Source organism: Leptodactylus fuscus, chromosome 4 (genome assembly GCF_031893055.1).
Source record: "Leptodactylus fuscus isolate aLepFus1 chromosome 4, aLepFus1.hap2, whole genome shotgun sequence".
Lineage (NCBI taxonomy): Eukaryota > Metazoa > Chordata > Amphibia > Anura > Leptodactylidae > Leptodactylus > Leptodactylus fuscus.
This window is the reverse complement of record NC_134268.1, coordinates 38,063,530-38,084,015: the sequence shown is the minus strand read 5'-3', so window position 1 is coordinate 38,084,015 and position 20,486 is coordinate 38,063,530. Positions and strand designations below refer to the sequence as shown.

General features: G+C 38.5%; 1 protein-coding gene across 2 annotated transcripts in view; it reads right to left on the bottom strand.

The window, feature by feature from the left end:
• Positions 1-20,031, bottom strand: part of RUNX1T1 (RUNX1 partner transcriptional co-repressor 1) — a 133,929-nt gene extending 113,898 nt beyond the window's left edge. Inside the window, exon 1 of one of the 2 annotated variants that reach the window (XM_075270316.1) lies at positions 19,199-20,031. In XM_075270316.1, coding sequence (XP_075126417.1) covers positions 19,199-19,226 — 28 coding nt within the window. In that variant the 5' untranslated portion in view covers positions 19,227-20,031. The remainder of the gene's footprint in view (positions 1-19,198) is intronic. The other variant, XM_075270322.1, reaches the window with a different exon arrangement.
• Positions 20,032-20,486: the final 455 nt, after the last annotated feature.

Genomic DNA, 20,486 nt, shown 5'->3' with positions numbered 1-20,486 from the left:
CCTGGGGGCCCTATGCAATTGCTTGGGTTGAGAGGTGGGTAATACCTCCACTGCTCATCTAATACAGTCTCCAGTGTACATGCTACAATAGACCAATTCCTACCAATCTGACATTATATAGATAACATCTCTGATGAGTCAGGGGGTATTGGGCTCAGTCAGTGGCCATGTTTTATTATTCTATGAGTGCTCAAATAGAATGTGAAGCCACCTAACATTTCCCACAATTATATTACCGTGGTCAGATTCTAAACCAGGCAGTCAACAAGGAGATTATCTGAGGACAGTGAGGCACAAGCATCTTCGAGATTTCTGAGTTACGCAACCAGCCTAAAATGTAAAACGATCCATTAAACAAAGGAATCTATAGTATTACTAGTTATACCGCGCACTGTCATGGCCTTTCTCACAGAGGTCTGGAGTATATGCAATATCTCCCCAAGGAGAAGGGGTCATTTCAGCCATATTGAGCAACTAAGTACAAGTTACACATCTGCACATCTGGAACTTGGTTGTTTTGTAACTGGAAAATATGATGGGAAGATCCATTTCCCCATATGAACTCACAATATGGGAATTTATGAAGAGCTCTACCCCTCTCCTGTAGTGATACATACAATCTGTATAGGCATGTGTATAGAGTAGGTCCTAACAAATAACAAGTAGGTCCTTGTCTACAACACAGCTTCCCTATGAAACAGAACGGGGCAAATTTATCAAGACTGGTGTTTCTTAAGCCAATAAGATGCGCCTAATTTTGTAAGAGGCTCACACTAGAATCTCCCATCTCTACCAGCAAGAAGCCAGCATAGATTTGAGTAATGATTCACACTCAACATTTGCCAGGTGCAGGGTGGTCTAAGGGCACCAATGGTATCGCTTGAAGACAGATATCCCATTAGAGGTTGGTCATACGCGCAGATAAGTATTGGTTGACCACTTGACTGAACATGCATACGTTCTTTAACCCTTAAATACTATCATGTTTTCTATCATAATGATGTGTCTATGGTAATGGTGTATCATAGACACCATGATAGTACTTAAGGGTTAAGGAGAGATGAGCATAAACCCCTGCCAGACTTCATCGACAGTGATCTATCTTGCTTAAGATCCATAGGATTGGGCATAATCAATTACAATCCAACAGCCTGATCCTTAGTCTCCCTCAACATCAAGAAAGAATCAGGAGGCCTCCAAGCACCAAGTATATCTAGCTATGTGGCAGAAGTCTAGCTTTGCCTCTGTTCCGAGATATTCCGATTAAACTGTTTCTTAGAAGTCACTCTATTGGATTTACAGAAATATCAACAAACCCAAATAAGATGTCAACTGCTACAAAACTGACTAGCCGGTCCTACCTTGTCCTATCCTCTCCCTCATATTAGATGGCTACATTCTATGCTGTATTTTTTTCTGTGGTAGCCAGAGCGGTGGAGTCGGTGGGGTCGGCCAAACCACCGAATCAGACTCCGACCACTTTATTTTTTCACAGCGCGATTCTGACTCCTTCATAAGTGGCGACAGTCATGGTCAATCAGAAGCTGTAAAGCTCATCTAATTGATTCAAAAGTCAGTGATTGACTTTCCCCGAAGATAAGACAGTGTCTTATATTAAATTCTCTTCCAAAATATATGACCTGTCTTATTTTCGGGGGATGTCTTATGCAGCGGATGGAGCGGGGGACAATCCGCAGTCATGCTGGTGCTTCCTTAGCGGAGCGCCGGCATCACTGCCAGTTGTAGGTGGTCCAGGAAGTGAAGGGGGGATGTCTTATTTTCAGGGAAACAGGGTATGTACCAAACTATACATCTAATTAATAAGACCAATAATTGTACAATATAATTACAAACAATTTAAAAAATTGTAATAAAATTATATAATTTTTAATAAATTCATTTTTGTTTGAAACTGGAGACATAACTTTTTCCGACTTCGACTACACCCAAAATTGGCCCCAACTCTGACTCCATCTCCAAAGCCCTAGTGGTAGCATTCACCTGTTTCATGACAGGGACTGATATGAGCGATGATATGAATATATATATACGCTATATAAAAATTTATTTTAAAAAGGACGCATTATAGAACTGGTGATGCCCAGAAGCCCCAACAAACTAGGCCGATGTGTCCTTACAAATCTAGACACATTATTCTATGATCTATGAGTTCCATACATACATCAATTGTGTATTGTATTGACCATTACGTAGTGCGGCTATTCTATACTTCAATGCTTAGCGTCCAGGTCTAACATTCCTCTTGCTCAGTCGAAATTACAAACCCTTTGATCCAAGACCCATCTTTGTGAATGGCTGTCTCTTTAACGGGAGTGATCCATTAGCCCTTGCAGCGTGCTGCGTACAGCGCTTTATTCTGATTATCTTCCATCCTGTCTGCCTTATCATCTACTTTAACTATCAGCAAATGCATGCCGGTTGTTAAAAATAAACGCTTTACAAAATCACAAAGCAAGGCAAACGTAATGGCATTCGCCATTAATGCTTAATAACTAAGTCTAATAATCTGTCTACTATAACCAGAAATCAGGATGAATAAATGATGAGCTCTCCTCTTCAAATGCCATAGTGATATATGTATTTAATTTATGCTACTGTGTACTAAAGACAATGTGGTATCATTAAATACGGAGAAATCTCTCAACAGTAAAGTCGTCCTGGGAAGAACGGTGAAAACACCATGAAAAGCTTTTGTTTTGTGTTCATCTTCTTTTTCATCTAATTTAATCTGCAATAGACTGTCCCTAGAGGACGTGGGAAGAGAGAACCAATTATATCCAGAGGCTGGTTTCTCCAAAATGAAGGCATCTGTTCTATGCCAATGACTTCCACATGGAAGAAAAACAGAACTTTGAAGGCATCTGTGTTCATGGTTGAAGCTCGCAGATCTTAGGGTGCATTGTAATTGCCCAGCTGCAAATATGATTTAGTCCATGTTCTTTCAGCTGATCCCACAACTGAACACAAATAGATGATGTGACATCAAAAGCTGCAAAGACGTGTAAAATAATGGCTTCTGAATACATGGCGGTTTTCAAGGCTTCCCTAGCATGGTCGCACCTTCAAATCAACAAAGATGCTGCAGCGAATAATGATTCTGCACTGCAAAAGAATAGACTCTAACACATAGTATTATAAAGAACAATACACAATGTCCTATACTATGCAGGCAGAATACGGAGAATTCAAGGCATTGTGAGTAGTGACATGGAAAGAGTCACCTCCTGGTAATAGATGTAGATTAGACAAAAGGTGGGGCAAAGGACACGGTGAATATGCAAGACTACAACACCCATTATAGCAGGTTATGGATGTGATCTTATTAGTTTTCATGGGAAATTACCATTCGTTTTTATAGACGAGGCCCAGTTTTTCCCACGGTTACATGAAGGCAAGTTATTATTATAGGGTTATTTCTGTCTTGTTATTATTATAATTTTTATTATTATTGGGTTCATTAAAGAAGACCTTTCATGTCCTCGGGCACATGCAGTTTTATATAGAAAACTGAATTCAGAGCATTGTCGGCTTTCCCGTTATGTGCCGTTACCGATATCTCTTCACTGTCAGAAGGGGGTTCCTGACAGTCTAGCTGGGCTCTGAGGAACACCCCCTCTGATAGCACTCAGCTATACCTCTGTACTGTTAGAGGGGGTGTTCCTTACCGGCCAGCGATGACACTAAGCCCTCCAGTCCTTGTCTGTGGGGTGCTCCTCACAGCCAAACTAGACTGTCAGGAACGCCCTTCTGACAGTGAAGAGATATCAGTAACTGTACTGATATCTCTTGCTCCGGGGCACATAATGGGAAAGCTGACAGTGTGATGTATTCAGGACACTGTCGGCTTTCTAGCGGTATATAAAACCACATGTGCCCGAGGACATGAAAGGCATGATATAAAATATAAAGTCGATTATTTGCAGGTTATTCATATTTTGTTGTATTTTATTAAGTCTCTGTTTTAATATTGTGTTGCTAATGTGTCATACATTGTGATACATTGTCTGGTATTGTACACGAAAATAATATTTTAAAAACATAGTAGTATATATATATGTGTATATATATATATATATATATATATATATATATATATATATATATACACAGAATTCCACTGGTAAAATAAGTAACAAAATTAATTAAATTAAAATTAAAAAATTTAATTAAAATTAATACGAATTCAGAAGTGACATAAAATCTAAACAATAACCAGACCTAGGAAAGTTATTTAGTGGGCTTCAACCAAGTGCAACATCAATAGCTCTTACAAAAGTGGATGAAGCAGGTTAAGGTAAGTCAGGATGGTATAGCGTAAATCTGTCATGTCTTGGCCTGGCGCAGTTAGCACCAATTGGGGGAATGAGTTAAGACAGGTCTTAATAAATTCCCTTGTTGTACTTAGTCTGGGCAAACCAACCAGCTATGCCGCAACTGGTCAACCATCTAATGTGTCTAAGAAGCTAAGCCAATGTTTGTTCAGCTTTTGGGGAATGGATTATTTCCCTGTTCTTAAAAATACATCCACACTTGGCAGAACTGTTTCTTGGATTTTTGTTTACCTTCCTATATATGAAAGTCCTACAGATTCCTGGCTCCTACTCTTGTCAAACTGGTTTCAATTGTGTGTAGTAGCTTAAAGTATATGTAAACTGTTAAATAGTATGTAATGTGTTACATTGTTTCAGTGTTCAACTCCTACAATATACACACAATATTATTCTTATTTCCAAAAAAGAAAAGTTTTCATCAACCGTGAAGTCCATCACCCGATGACCCTGTAGGTAATGGATTGTAGATGATCATATCTGTAATGGTAGAGACTATTGTGTCATATAACTATTTCACAGCGAATAAACTCCTGCCAACTCCTACAAATAAACTGTATGTCAATAAGATGTGCGGCAGATTATGGGGAAACCACTGTAAACAATAAGGTAAGTGTTTGCTCAGACACATGATAACAAAATAGTAGCTAGAAAAGCTCCTCGGCTTCGGGGCCCGGATGGCAGATTCTTCTATAATACGGTATACAGTATACTGGGAATAAGCAGGAGGCATCCGCCCTCAGGCGACTACCTGCCACAATGTATATGTTTACTAAATAACATCCTCTTTTGTACGCCTTTTATCCAATAAAGGACCCACCTTAAGTACCTAAAGACCCTAAACTGAGAGGTAATGAATTCTTCTAATGACTGGAAGCTACAATTATCACATCACTACTTCCTGATTGAAGTTACATCTGCCTTTGAAGGTAGGTGGTCTTTTTTTTTTATACGTGAGCTCTTTCCCATTGAGTTGCCGAGTATGACATTTTTGTGACCTTGGTCGTATCTACATGTAAACAGCTTTATCTTTGCCGTTTTTGGTTCCAAATAATTTTTGTAAAAAAGTGACTTGTGGCAACATATTATTCCATCTATACAAGGCATGACTTTTTGGTGACCTTTGTTGTATGTGCATGTAAACAGCTTTATTTTTACTGTTTTTGGTTCAAAAACATTTCATATATACAGTGCAGGGCATGACTTCTATTTTTGGTCTTCTTAAAATCTCAGTGTCTTGCACCTTCGCCTTGCATTAATATCATCCTAGAATGTTCCTTCAATAAGGTCAACATGTTAAAAAAAATGAATGCGGAAATTTTGCATGGTGTGTGATCAGGGTTGCAGAAACTCCATTGACATACATAAAATATGGCTTGTCATTGGATTTTGATATCACAAGCCCCTAAAACCATCAGATATAGTCAATAGGTAACAACCTAGAGTGGTCACTTGCCAGATACTCAAGAAGTCAATTGCCAAGTGACAAATTCCAAATTTGAGCCTTGATACCGCTTAAAGACATAGAAGTTGAGTATTGTTCATTAGCGTGTGGCCAAGAAGGGAGAAAAACGGAGAGAAAACACATTCTAGAGGGAACTTATCGAGCCTTGTCTTCCAAAATTCTCGATTCAAAAAGTATAGAATATTTTTTGTGACTTTCTTGGGGCAAGAATAGAATAATTTTTGTGACTTTGTGTCTGCCAGAATCCTGGATTCAAAAAGGATAGAATAATTTTTGTGACTTTCTTGGGGCAAGAAGGAAGAGAAACAGATTTTAGAGGAAACGTATCAAGGCCTGTCTTCCAGAATTCTGGATTCAAAAAGTATAGAATATTTTTTGTGACTTTCTTGGGTTTAAATGAGAAAAAATTTGACTCTACTTTTGAGAAGTGGCGGGAGGGGGAGTGGGCATGGTTAGACTGTGTACATCAGATCTATCAAATGTGACTTATCAAGAAGTCGCAATTACAAATTTAATCTTAATGTAGACAGAGGAATGACATCACCAGACGGGAGTGGAGGTACAACGCAAACAATTTGAGGTGGTGGTCTTCATCAAATTCCTCTCAAAATTTTAGTCCTGTGTAACCTGCATCAGAAAGCCAAAGCATTGAAAACAATGGAAGGCAGATTCTGGCTGGAACTTGGACTTGATATTGAGGTGGAAGATGGAATGCCTCCTCCGTAAAGATTCTCCAAATTTTATCGACAAAATTTGATACATTTGGAAAAATTGGAGCAAATTTAACGGAGTTCAAAAATAAATCTCCCCCCATTATGACTTGGATCTATTCTTTAACAATATTTTCTGATCGCGGTAAGAGAAATTGCATACGGTTGGAAGCCGGGAAGATATTACATATTGTTACAAAGCAACAAAGAGATTTTAATACACAATTATTTTTCTCCACTATACAAAATGCCCTCATGGTGCTTTGACAGCCATTACATCTGTCACTGTGAAACATGTTGTTAGTTTACATGCACGGGTTGTTAGAGGGCACTAATAGTAATTCTAGAGCTATATTTGGGAATTTGAAGCTCCGTTCACATAAAATATCAGTTAGCGTAGGGAAGTTACACAAACAACAAATGCCCTACGTGCCATATAAAATATGTGAAATATGCCATTTGATTTATGGCTCGCATCTCCGCAGACGCTAATGGTATCTGAAGTAAACCATTCAATCCGGCGTATCCAGCGCATTCTAATTGCAGAACACCATTTTTATCCACCAAAGATAAGTGATAAGAGCCAAAAATTCACATTAGGCAAAGGAATTTTAGAATAGAAAATTGATGTTTTTTGAAAACCACTTGCATTAACAAAAGATTACAGAGGCTCCTAAATTACAGGGTGTTTATTTTAGTGGTAGAGCTTCAATATTCATATTCAAGCAGATGTAGCAGTTTAACAAAATAGCTCTTCAAATCCTGCACAAATTGAAAAACACGGGGAAAAAAAACTGATTGCGCTCGTCTCTTCCCTCTTATCACTCGTCTTTTGTGAATTGACACACTTGGCCTTCGGAAAATTTACACATGGCACCTGCTGATCTGCTGCAAAACCTAACATTTAGGCGGGGAGAATGACAGAACGACCAGTTTTCACCTCGATATCTTGGAGTACATCTGTCGCCCACACTTAGAAGAGGCAGACATATTGAGGATTTCCGCTGTGAACCACGGAATACCACTGTGAGCAGGTGATAGGTAAAACCTACGGCTAGAAATACTTCTACTTAATGATCAGTCTTAGAGAATAATTTTGGGCTTGTAGCACCTTACAATAACATTGTATTGAACTAAAAGGGAAAAAGATCAGTAATGTCATAGTATTCATATGCCGTTAACTCAATTCTATTGAAGGCAGTTCCCAATTTATATAAAGAGGACCGGACTCTTCTCCTAATATATTGGTTTTAGTAAATACTTCTATTCCCCATAATATAATATGGAGCATCTTTTCTTGTAATTCTGCATTGTGCTGTTCCTCTGGGGTGTGACCCTTCTGCTCATCAAGGGGGTGTGTCTCTATACAGCTCCACACTGAGCACTGATTGGACAGTGTCAGATTGTGTAGAGACACACCCCCATCTGGTAACACCCAGTTTTCATTTTATTCAGAAATTTCTATAAGGAATGGCACAAAGTAGAGCTCTGAGAAGAAAACGCCAGCATTTAGAAAGAGTGTAAGTATTTACTAAAATAGACATGTCACGAGAGGTGACCAGATTTTTTTTTAAACATTATATAATAAGTATTTATGTACTTTCAAACAGTCGTGATATATAAAAACTAGTATACAGTAGTCTTAAGAAATGGTGCAGTGTGTATTGTATGCCACAACACAGGGCACAACTGTAGGAAAATTGTCTCACAATGCTAAGATTACAACGCCAATCCTAGGTCAATGCTTCAGTACTTGACCCCATGGAGATGAGCTGTTGCAGCACCCTGCAGGAGTCAGAAGCTACTAGTAGACGGGAGCATGATCAGCGCCACTAGGTAACAGAAGCAGTGCCTCAATTCCCCAGAAGTACCACTATGTACTGGAGAGGGCTGCTATACCACTCCTATTACTGGAATAGGAGCAGTGATACATGGCCCGCCCATAGACTAGAAGCTTCCAGCACTCAGAGGATCCTGCAATAGCTGATCTGTGCACGGTCCAGGTGTCGGACCATGACAAACAGACCAGTTTTCACCTGGCCATCTTAAAGTACATCTGTCCCCTACACTTAGAAGAGGCAGCCATACTGAGAATGTCCACTGATGTAACACTGATATACTGATGTCCTAACCCGTGGACCCTGGGTCTCCGTTTAACCCAACAACTGCTACAGCTTGACCTCTACTAAAATTGTTACCAATGAACCACTAGAAAATGGCTTGTACACCCTCATCTTTGCTTGAATTCGGTGTACAATTCCAGTTTCTTCCAAAACAATTTTGGGACATGATGGCAAAATCCTTGATATGCTGCAATTCATAACACAGCCACCTACAGCAACAGATATCATAGACATCTCATGACAGAGTATCCGAAAATCATACTTCTATTTAAAACTGTACATCTCAGGACACACATATCAGGAACATGCCCAGCCAAGAAGAATGGTAAAGAAAGACACATCTGCAGCTAAGAACAGCTTTAGTACATGAAAATTTTATTTGTTGACCAAAACAAAGACCCCACAATGTGCAATTCTGCAATCAAAATCCATCTCATTGTCCAAATATCTTTGGCGGTCGGTTTATACATGCAAGAACTCAGAACATGATGTGTATTTCAGCGTCTCTATTAGTCTATGAACCCCACTGGGTCTTCAAATACAAGTACTGTGCAAAATCCTGCCCAAATCATGGTGAAGGCACATATCCAAACATAGAAGCTAAGCAGCTGCCGCAGCGCCTGTGGTAGGAGTAATTGTATTCATTATGATAACACACAATGAATCACATTGTCTGTAGTGCTAAATTCTAAGCAAGTTAAGAAGTATATAAACTGCAGAGGAGCCCGCACCTTCCTGCCGTGTGATTCCAGCTGCAATGAAACTGCGACGTTCTGCTGTGCTTTACTGCATTAAATGTGAACCCTCACCTATTGTATAGCCTACCGCCATCCTCTACACTTTCTCCAACCTAGAGGCACCCATGACATACATTAAAATAAGTGTCATCGCTGCCAGTCGCTCTATAAATGGTAGTGGTTTATCATGTGCACTGAACCAATGGAAGCCCTGAAATGTCAATATGCTTAGTTCATGGAAGAGAAATAATGGGGCTTTATTATCTTAACCTATTGATCCCCTGCGCTCAACAAGACTATGCCATGTCGTGAAATAATGCTCTTGGCATTATGCGTGCTTCTGCATGTTCGATGGAAATATTTTGTAGCAAAAAATGGATATAGAGCTACGATAATGGATTATTATTAAAGGAGGATGGTCCATTGGTGGTTGGGATAAGGGGCTAGGGAAAGGGTCTTATCGCAGTTTGGGCCTCTCAACCTGGAGTCCAGTTGGAGTCCATACATGTCCTAACAGAAGGGTTTGTCTATACAATCCCTCAAACAACTGACTGGTTTGGGTATGTTTACATGGAATTTGAGGCAGAACCAGCCATGTGGAACCCAAAGCGTGAAGCCAAAGCAGAGCCTTGTCTTTCCACTACAGGTCTGCACATGAAATCAGCCTCATATACATTGGGGCTAATCAAGATCCAAATTCAGCCCTGAAAACGGCAGCAAGAACAAGAAGGATACTGAAAAAAGAAGCAACCATCACTGCCTCCCACTGAAGATCCCAGATGGAGGAAGTCACACAGAGTTAAGCGGCCACAAATACCGCTGCATGTATATACTTTTCCTTACTTTTCCTCCACATTGTGCATTTCCTCTCTAATTCCTTCTAGAAATCTTTGTAGACTCGTTGGGGTACTCTGACTCCGTAAAGAGATTGCCTTTGCAGGCCACTTTTCAGGGTACAGAGACTTATAGATTCTACATGGCCTGCTGTGGATTCTGAAAAAAGTACCGTATATGCAAACAAGCCTTCCATGGTGGAAAAAGGAAAACTTGTTCTAGCGCCACCTTTTGGAAAGTAGTTATGTGTCGTAACACATTCTGACTTTGTCCAATCAGGGCTGACATGGGGAATGGTAACACCCAGTTGTCAATTTCTTCATGTATTCTGATAATGAAAAAGTTCCTGGATCATGGGTGGGATCTGGGGAAACTTCAAGTACAGCGCGCTCTATCTACACGTGAGCAAATACAGAATTTACTATCTGGCATCATTCGATGTAGAAGGGGTGCGAAGCTGAGTTCACTTTGCCCCCCAATACTTATCTGTATCTCTCCGCACATACTGGCATGTATGTTATATTACAGAAAGTGACCGATCAGCAGATCGATCTCCAGATAAATAAATGATGGGATGAAGGAAGTGGGATCTGCCATAAATCAGAGCTCCAGCACAGTGTGAGTCACTTCCTCCACATAATAAAGTCCCACTCCATCTTCTGTTGGAGTTAAGCGGCCCTCCGTCCACATCATAAATTTCCAGTGGTCTCAGCTCTGTTGTGTGGACTGACTAACTAACCCCAAATTCCTGATAAAGGCTCCGCTAATCTCACCCCTGGAAGTGCTTTGGAGGAAAGGCGATGGCAGATAAAGTCAAGATGTACCCTGGAGCGGCCAGTATGACACACACCATGACACACACAGGCACATATCCTGTACACTTCCTACTCATATACAAATACTATATATATATATATATATATATATATATATATATATATATATATATATGCACAGACACTCTATGTACATAAATACACACTACACATATATAAATATGCATATACACTATATATACATAAATACAAACACACTATGTACTCATACGTAGACTCATACACTATATATACATTGATAAATACACTATATATGCATAAACATAGATAAACGCACACATACACTATACAGCTGTAAACACACACAAATACATACATTATATACTTTTATGTATACTTATAAACACACGCACACACGAAGACGCAAACTATGCATACAGAAAAATACACAGACAAATGCACTACATATACATAAAACATACACAGGCATACGTCATACACCCGCATACACATATATAGTATACACTGTATACTTATAAATACATTCCAGCAGTCACATGCTCTGTATATGTCTAAAACACATAGGTGCATATACTACGGTACGTACTTATATACGATATGTATTCTATAAGGAAAAATAGATCTTTGTACCGTATTAGCCAGTGGATATGAAATATAAAGATTGACAGTCTCCAGTAGTTGTTACCTTTTTAATGGATAACAAAAATGATGACATGGTAATGGTAGCCATTAAAAAGGTATCAACTACTGAAGACTGTCAGTCTGTATATTTCATATGTATTCTAACAATATGCAGGTTTGTACACTATATAACCCTACACACACAGGCACATACACTATGCAGTCTAACTATACACAGGCATGTATACTACTGTATATAATTCTGCACACACAGGCACATACACTATATAGTCATAAAAATTCATATGCAGGTATACTTTATCCTTTTACACACGGGCACATGTATTATATATACTAACACACTATACACATACATACAAACATGCACATACAGTATAAGCTGAAATACACAATACTTATTACCACACAGATACATAGACTGTAACAATCCCATATACATGCACTACATGCTCACAAGCACACATACAGCGCAGATATATATATATACTGTATACTCATAAAACATAAGTACATGAATAATCAAAAAAGCTAAATCGTATGTAACACAATAACCTTTATGTAATAGCTATAAGGGGTGTATTAAATATGATAGTGATATGATGGTATTTATAGATGAAATGAAAAGAAGGACAAATACGGTATGTACATGATAGATAGATAGATAGATAGATAGATAGATAGATAGATAGATAGGAGATAGATAAATAGATAGATAGATAGATAGGAGATGGATAGATAGATAGATAGATAGATAGATAGATAGATAGATAGATAGATAGGAGATGGATAGATAGATAGATAGATAGATAGATAGATAGATAGATAGATACTGTAGATAGATTGAAAGATCGATAGGTAGGTAGGTAGATAGATAACGGATGGATAGATAGATAGATAGATAGATAGATAGATAGATAGATAGATAGATAACGGATGGATAGATAGATAGATAGATAGATAACGGATGGATAGATAGATAGATAGATAGATAGGAGATAGATAAATAGATAGATAGATAGATAGATAGATAGAAAGATCAATAGGTAGGTAGATAGATAACGGATGGATAGATAGATAGATAGATAGATAGATAGATAGATAGATAGATAACATATGAAAAGTTCCCAAGAATATTCATTTTGACTTTCGAAAGACCAAATTTCTTAGAATTAAAAGACAAGAAAAAATAATTATGTGAAAAATGTACAAAAAAAATGTGAGTACAAAAGAGAGGAAGGTGAGGAAAAAATAAGTGGTTGAGGGCAGGCGAGGTACAGTGGCTTGTGTATTCATGAAACAGCCTTCTTAGCTTATCTAGAGCCAGAGGCTTGTCATCAGCAGGCACAATGTGTGAGGCTGAGGAGACAGGCAATGTGCAGCCGGCTGATTACAGTATCAGCAGGGCCCACATGGAAGAGGGGAGGCTGGGGGGCCAGGGGGGGGGGGACACAAGAGGAAGATGTGTGCCACACAGGAGGAAGGGGGTGGGGAGCACAGCATACTGGAAGAGATTTAAGACACTGATTCAAATTTAAAAAAAGATAAAAAAATTATGTATAAAGACAATGCCCTGTGTATAAGACAGCGCCAATACTGGGCCTGGAAAATGAGTGTAATACATGGAATTATAGCAGTATAGCACCTTACACGTCGGCTACTAGTAAGGTGGCTCAATCCCTCTGCAAATCCATGCCTATATACATATAGATGTAGCAGAGCGGAGTTTGTCACTTGACTCGCTATAATGTAACATCTTACGGCCTGATGTATCAAAAAAAAAATTGCACTTATTTCAGATGAATGAATACAATTATAACAATTATTTATAAAACTTATCGTTACCAAAAATAGCCCCCAATATACAAGACCCCACTCCAGTTCAGGGTGTTTGAAATTTGCGCCTTTTCTGCCGCAGAGGTCACATCATTGCCCAAAGTGCTGCGACAAACAAGAGTCGTACAAATAACACTTTTCTGGTACAAGAATCGCCCTCCATAGATGACAGATGACCTTTGCCAAGTAACACCCTCGGCTCTGCTACACCTGTACACATAGTGTTGGGTTCACAATGGCTCTACGTGTTAATTAAACATAAACTGCATGTATAATAAGGAGCATGAAAATTCCAATATATAATCCCCAGCAGCTCTCTCCTCCAGCAGATGCTTAGGAGTATGGAGCTCCATGGTGTTTAATTTGTTTTATTAATTATTCAGGCTAATTACTGACAATGATTGTATATGACATTATATATACAGGGGGTAATGTGCCAGGCTTGCAGTTCACAGGCTGATTTGGGGAAGGTAATGCAGTCATGGGAGAGGGCAGTGGTGGGGTTTGGTAATCCGGATGCTGGGGGTAATAATCCTTCATGTATATACTGGAGGAGGATGGCGGAGATGGAGAACCAGTCAGTCCCTGAGAGTGTTGGGATTATTCATAGATTTTCTAAAGTTTACAGATGTATAATAGATGATGATAGATCAATATAAATAGATAGAGCCATAGCGAGAGATGAGATTCAGAGAAAATACATTCCAAATGTATATACACACATATAAATATATATGTGTGTGTGTGTGTGTGTGTGTATCTCTCTCTCTATGTATATAGAAAGATAGACAGATTATTAGTTACATATGACATAGAAAACTATAAGTTTGAAAGAAAACATACAGTCAAAATACATATACATAAATATATTCATGCATAATATCTATCTATCTATCTATCTATCTATCTATCTATCTATCTATCTATCTATCTATCTATCTATCCTATACATGAATATCTATTTAATGTGTATTACCTGAGATTTATAGATAGATAGATAGATAGATAGATAGATAGATAGATAGATAGAGAAATAGATAGATAAATAGATAGATATCATACATGAATATATTTGTGTATTTGTATTTTATATATTCTTACATAGTATAGATAAATGATTATAGAGATGATAAATGGATAGACAGATAAATACATAAACATCTAAATAGATAATACATGAAAAATAAGAAATAGGGAGAAATAACTAGATAATTAATATATTTACTAAATGTGCATAGATAGATAGATAGATAGATAGATAGATAGATAGATAGATAGATGATAGATAGATAGATAGATAGATAGATAGATACAATAGATAGAACATAGATAAATAGATAGATAGATAGATAGATAGATAGATACAGATATATAAATAGCTAAATGAGATAGATAAATAGATAGATAGATAGATAGATAGATAGATAGATAGATAGATAGATACAGAAATAGAGGCATGGAAGGATGGAAACAAGGAAGGAAGGAAAGAAGGAAGGAAAAATAGATAGAGGATACATATAGATATGAGATAGAAGACGAGCACAGAGAATATATGAGATAAAGATAGAAAAATAATTAGCAGATAATACATATCAAATGGATGCATGGAAGGAAGGATGGATGGATGGATGGATGGATGGATGGATAGATAGATAGATAGATAGATAGATAGTTATGAGATAGATAGATAGATAGATAGATAGATAGATAGATAGATACAGATATATAAATAGCTAAATGAGATAGATAGATAAATAGATAGATAGATAGATAGATAGATAGATACAGAAATAGAGGCATGAAAGGATGGAAACAAGGAAGGAAGGAAAGAAGGAAGGAAAAATAGATAGAGGATACATATAGATATGAGATAGAAGACGAGCACAGAGAATATATGAGATAAAGATAGAAAAATAATTAGCAGATAATACATATCAAATGGATGCATGGAAGGAAGGATGGATGGATGGATGGATGGATAGATAGATAGATAGATAGATAGATAGATAGATAGATAGATAGATAGATAGATAGAGTAGATAGATAGATAGATAGATAGATAGATAGATAGATAGATAGATAGATAGATAGATAATAGATAGAATAAATGGAGTTCACATAAATATCCCTATGACATGGAGCCTATGGCCAGATAGTAATATACAGCACTATTGCCAGGTGTATATGGTGTGTGATGTGATGGGGGAGGGAATATACTTCTCCCTGCCAGTGTCACTACACATACACGGGGTCTCTTACAAATCCAGCACTAATCCAATAATGTAGAGCCCCAGTAGTAATAGCACTTCATACAATTGATCTATTTCTGGATATATCAGTGACAGAAGCTGAGCATACAGCCAGACAGATATTATCTATGCGCCATGTGGACAGCTTCATATAATATGATTAGATTTATTACAAGGTTATTATAAACATATACTATTTAACAACAAGCTAAAATTTATAACTATATCTCTATGATAGTTAGCTAGATAGATAGAGATATGGATGGATAGATAGATAGATAGATAGATAGATAGATAGATAGATAGATAGATAGATAGATAGAAGTTCATAATGTAGCAGGACTGAAGGCTATACTTTAGGATCACATTGTTCCTTCCGATCTATAAATCTGTGCAGCCATCCTTGGGGTCATTCCTGGGCTGGCAGTGCCAATATACAGAGAAGACAGTGAGGTGTAATGTGCCGTGTGATAATGTGAGAAATGCTGCAGATGACCGACACCCGACTGCATGTGGGAACTTCTTCATTCAGCTCATATGTACAGTCCACAGATGTCCTGAGCAGTCCTGTCACTATGTATCTGTGTAACCATCAGCTATGTATACAATGTATGACGATAGAACGTATAAATATATGTGTACAATATCTATAGATCTAACGTTATATATATATATATATATATATATATATATATATATATATATATGTGTGTGTGTATACTTAGTCACATGTTATGTTTATTTATGCTTTAAATTTATTTAAAAAATGTGAATAATTAGAAAATAAATCTATAAATCCTGCTGTGTATTATTTGATGCATAATAATAACTTATCAATATGTTTTATGTTTGCATTTGTAGCTTTATCTTCTATAGTGCGTTTTTTCACATAAGGTCACTAGATAGTCAAGTGTCATCCTCTATACCGATAGGTGCTGGGGTCACATACCTACAATTAGCTCCAAGAGATTGAATTACTATATCTATCGTATCTATCGTATCTATCTATCTCCCTCCTATCTATCTATCTATCTATCTATCTATCTATCTATCTATCTATCTATTATAAGGAATAAGATATATTTTAATTGTCCAGTATTCTAGTTGTATTTGTTTTATTTTGTACTAAATTACTATTTTATTGCACTTTATGTAAACATATTTTATTCTTTTCTCATCTATCGATTGACCTACAGTGTATATAATTTGTAGGCAATATACAATGTTACAGAGAAAAACAGAAATAGAAGCAATGACTAAAGGAAGGATAGATAGATAGATAGATAGATAGATAGATAGATAGATAGATAGATATGAACAGATGCTGGGTGTATATACTACACTATATTACTGTGGGCAGATAGTGACTTGGTGCTGGGAATGAAGAGGATAAGACATTTCCTATATGAGGAGGGTCCCTGACTTGAGCGTGAGAACAGAGCACCCAGTCCCCAGATCCCCTCCATAGTAGGGGCAGATAACAGCTCAGGACACATGACAGTTCCCACAGAACACACAATATCACACAATATACACTCAGCTATCTACTATTACAATCAGCTGCTTCTGTAATTGGGAAAGAGACATCATTAAAGGTGCACATAGCTGCCAAGTGCACTGTCCTGATAACTACACTCCATAATGGCTGGCCATCTCACAGGGACATACAATGCCTGTCACATCACATTACCAGGTGGCACTAGGAAATCACATGCATCCATGTCCCATAGATAAGATAATCACAACTTACTAATAGTAAGTGCTAAAAATATTCAGATGTATGGTTGTCTTATCTTACATGTAGAGTGACTACAACCCCCAGCATACCTTCTCATTAATTCTAATATCACATATATATATATACACTACACAAGAGTTTGGATTGAACCTAACCCTATATAGATGACCCTGTTCCCAGTTTCTATTAATCTGTCACTTGGCCAGATCTAGCCTATGTTTTGCCCCCTGTCTCCACACACTGATTTAAAGGATGTGACCTAGTAATAATGTTGCAGGGCTGTATTAAGCATGATTCACACTATGCAGTCACTACCCTCCTCAGCCACACAGCTTGATTAGTAAAATGATCCAGTGTAACCAAATATAGAAGCAGCCAGGCTGCTGGGAGCTCCCACTATCCATATGCCTGTCCATAAGGAGCATCTGTACCCACAAAATACAGACTTTCCAAGCAAAATACACCTATTGATCTGAATGATCATTTCCTGGAAAGGTTTGCTGGAGCCTAAAAAACACTGGAGGAAGCTGCCTGTGTTTCCTAAGGAAATCTGTATCCACAGTAAGGAAACTATGCCTGACATTGTGTGTCCCACCAGGAAACCCAGAGCACACTATCAGCCACCCCAAGCTGCTCCTGCTTATCTCTGGCCAGACTCAATCTGCTCTGCAGCAGGGCCAGATGCCTGCTCATTTCCACCACAGGATTAAAGGCTCCAGCAACAATATATACACATAGATCTCTGTCAGCCTATATACCAGAAAGCTGACCCCCTAGACCAGACTGCAGGGTCCTATATCTGTATAGAAATCAATTAAAGGGGTCATCAGGTGGCCAGGATTTACAACTCTCACCCCAGACTACAAGTCTAATCAGAGTATGTACACTCAAGGGGTTAATCCATAGGGACCACACTCCTCTGCTTTATAGTATTATTATTATTATTATTATTATTATTATTATTATTATTATTATTATTATTTCCAATATCATAGATATTGTATCACTCTGCAGTGACTATATCTTGTATTGCTATTCCCATACTGTATATGGAGTGTGAGCCAGTTCCTGTTTTATGTCATCCATAGTGTACATACAGTATGACTGTATACAGTAGAGGAGGCAGAGATGGACATACATGGATACATGTTATACCAAGAGCTTTCACTGTAATATAGTCTGTCTGCAGCATAGCTATGGCATTGAATTGTAAACTAGTACAGAATCCAGCCTGGACTCCAGATAACTAAACTCCTATGCCCATACATTTCATAAAAAGTCTTTGTTCTACACATAGAAATTGAACCTTGCATGTCCAATATAGGGATGCTGAGAAAATGACTATAAGAACATATAACAGTATCCAACAGATGTTCATAAAACAATATACAAAGTATCCTGTTACATAATAAACACATAATATATAAAGAAAGATCTCCAGAATTTATACAGCTTATTACATAGATACAAAATCCATAATATAACCTAATGTTCAGGTCACTTTAACCCCTGCAGATGCCTCATCCCAAAATATTACATTATTAATATAATAAATATTATAGGGGATGACTCCAAATTGTACAACACCCCATAAAAAAAACAGCACACCCATATACATCCCATGCATAACTGCAGAGCCTGGAGACCTAAGGTAAGAGGTGCCAGGTCTACCAGCTGATGGCTCATTGAGAAGATATGGGTCATGACTTGATGCTACTTACACTGGAAGGGGCTTGAAATTCCCACCATTCGCCACAGGCTTGTACAGTAACTGCAAATAAAAGTTCCTGTTGTCTGATGTGCAGAAGTGAAAAGGTTGGGGGCACAAAGTAATAATAACCAAGGTAGTGGTGGTGGTGGTGGTGGAGAAGAAGAGGAATGCTGCAAGTCCAGATGATCCAAGTCCAAACTAAGTGAAGAACTCCAGCTGCCCACAGCTCCTGAGGACTCAGGCAGGGGGTGGGGAGGGGGGAGCAGGACTGGGGGGCTCCTCCAGGCTGAGCTGACAAGATCCTGGTGTTGCAGACAAGAGTGGTCTGGAGAAGAAGTCAAGGATTGCTGCTGCTGTCACTGGTGGTCTGCTGAGAGGCAGCAGTGGTGTGTGGCTCTGTCATGGAGGAGGAAGGAGCCTGATCTGAGCTGATCTCCAGCATAAGGCTGCAATCTCTTCCTCCCCTCCTCCTCCTCCTCCTTCTTCTTCTCTTCAATGTTTATTTCTCTAGCTCTCCCTGTAAAGTCAAGCAGCACACTGGCAGCAGACAGCCAGGCTCAGCTACCCAGGTGCAAGGGTGGGAGGGCTCCCAGCAGTGGGAGGTGATAGAGGTAGCAGACATCTGTGTCTTGCACAGGTCACAGGGGGTCAAGTAATGCTAACAATGGGGAGAGCACATTGCCAGTTACTTCTTTCTACTCACACTCTCCCTTGTTCTCTTCTCTCTCAGACCTGGTGGACTTGTAACATGCTCCCAAGCTGCCTGCCCTGCAGTAACCCAAGAGCAGCACTTTCCCTGGCCATCTGGATGCAGAGCTCCTCCTGGCTGCCTCTCTGCCTGGGACTCATCACTGTGCAGACAGTGCAGTTACAATCCCAGCCTCTCTTTCACATGTCTCCACTAATCCCCTTCTGTTACTTCATTTTTTCAATCTGTTTGCTTTTGCATTAAGTAATGGTGGTGCAGAAAACAAAGAGGTGTAACTGCTCTTTAGCTCCCTACTTCTCTCCATGCAATGTCTATAGGTGGTCTAGCATTAGCCAAGGCTGGAAGACACAGCGAGGATAAGAGGACCCCTGAAGACAAGGTGGGCCATGTATAGTAAATAACTAAAGGTAGGTATAGACCCCAAAGTCTCCAGTTTTGGAATGTATGTTTCATCAGAACGTACATCAGATGGATCCGATTGGAACAATCCTTCCTGTCGTAGCACAGTCATATAGTTTGCATGGGAAGTCCTTAGATTAATTCTACCATAGGGTCCAGTTGTAGGTATAATGACCGGTGACGTCTTCTG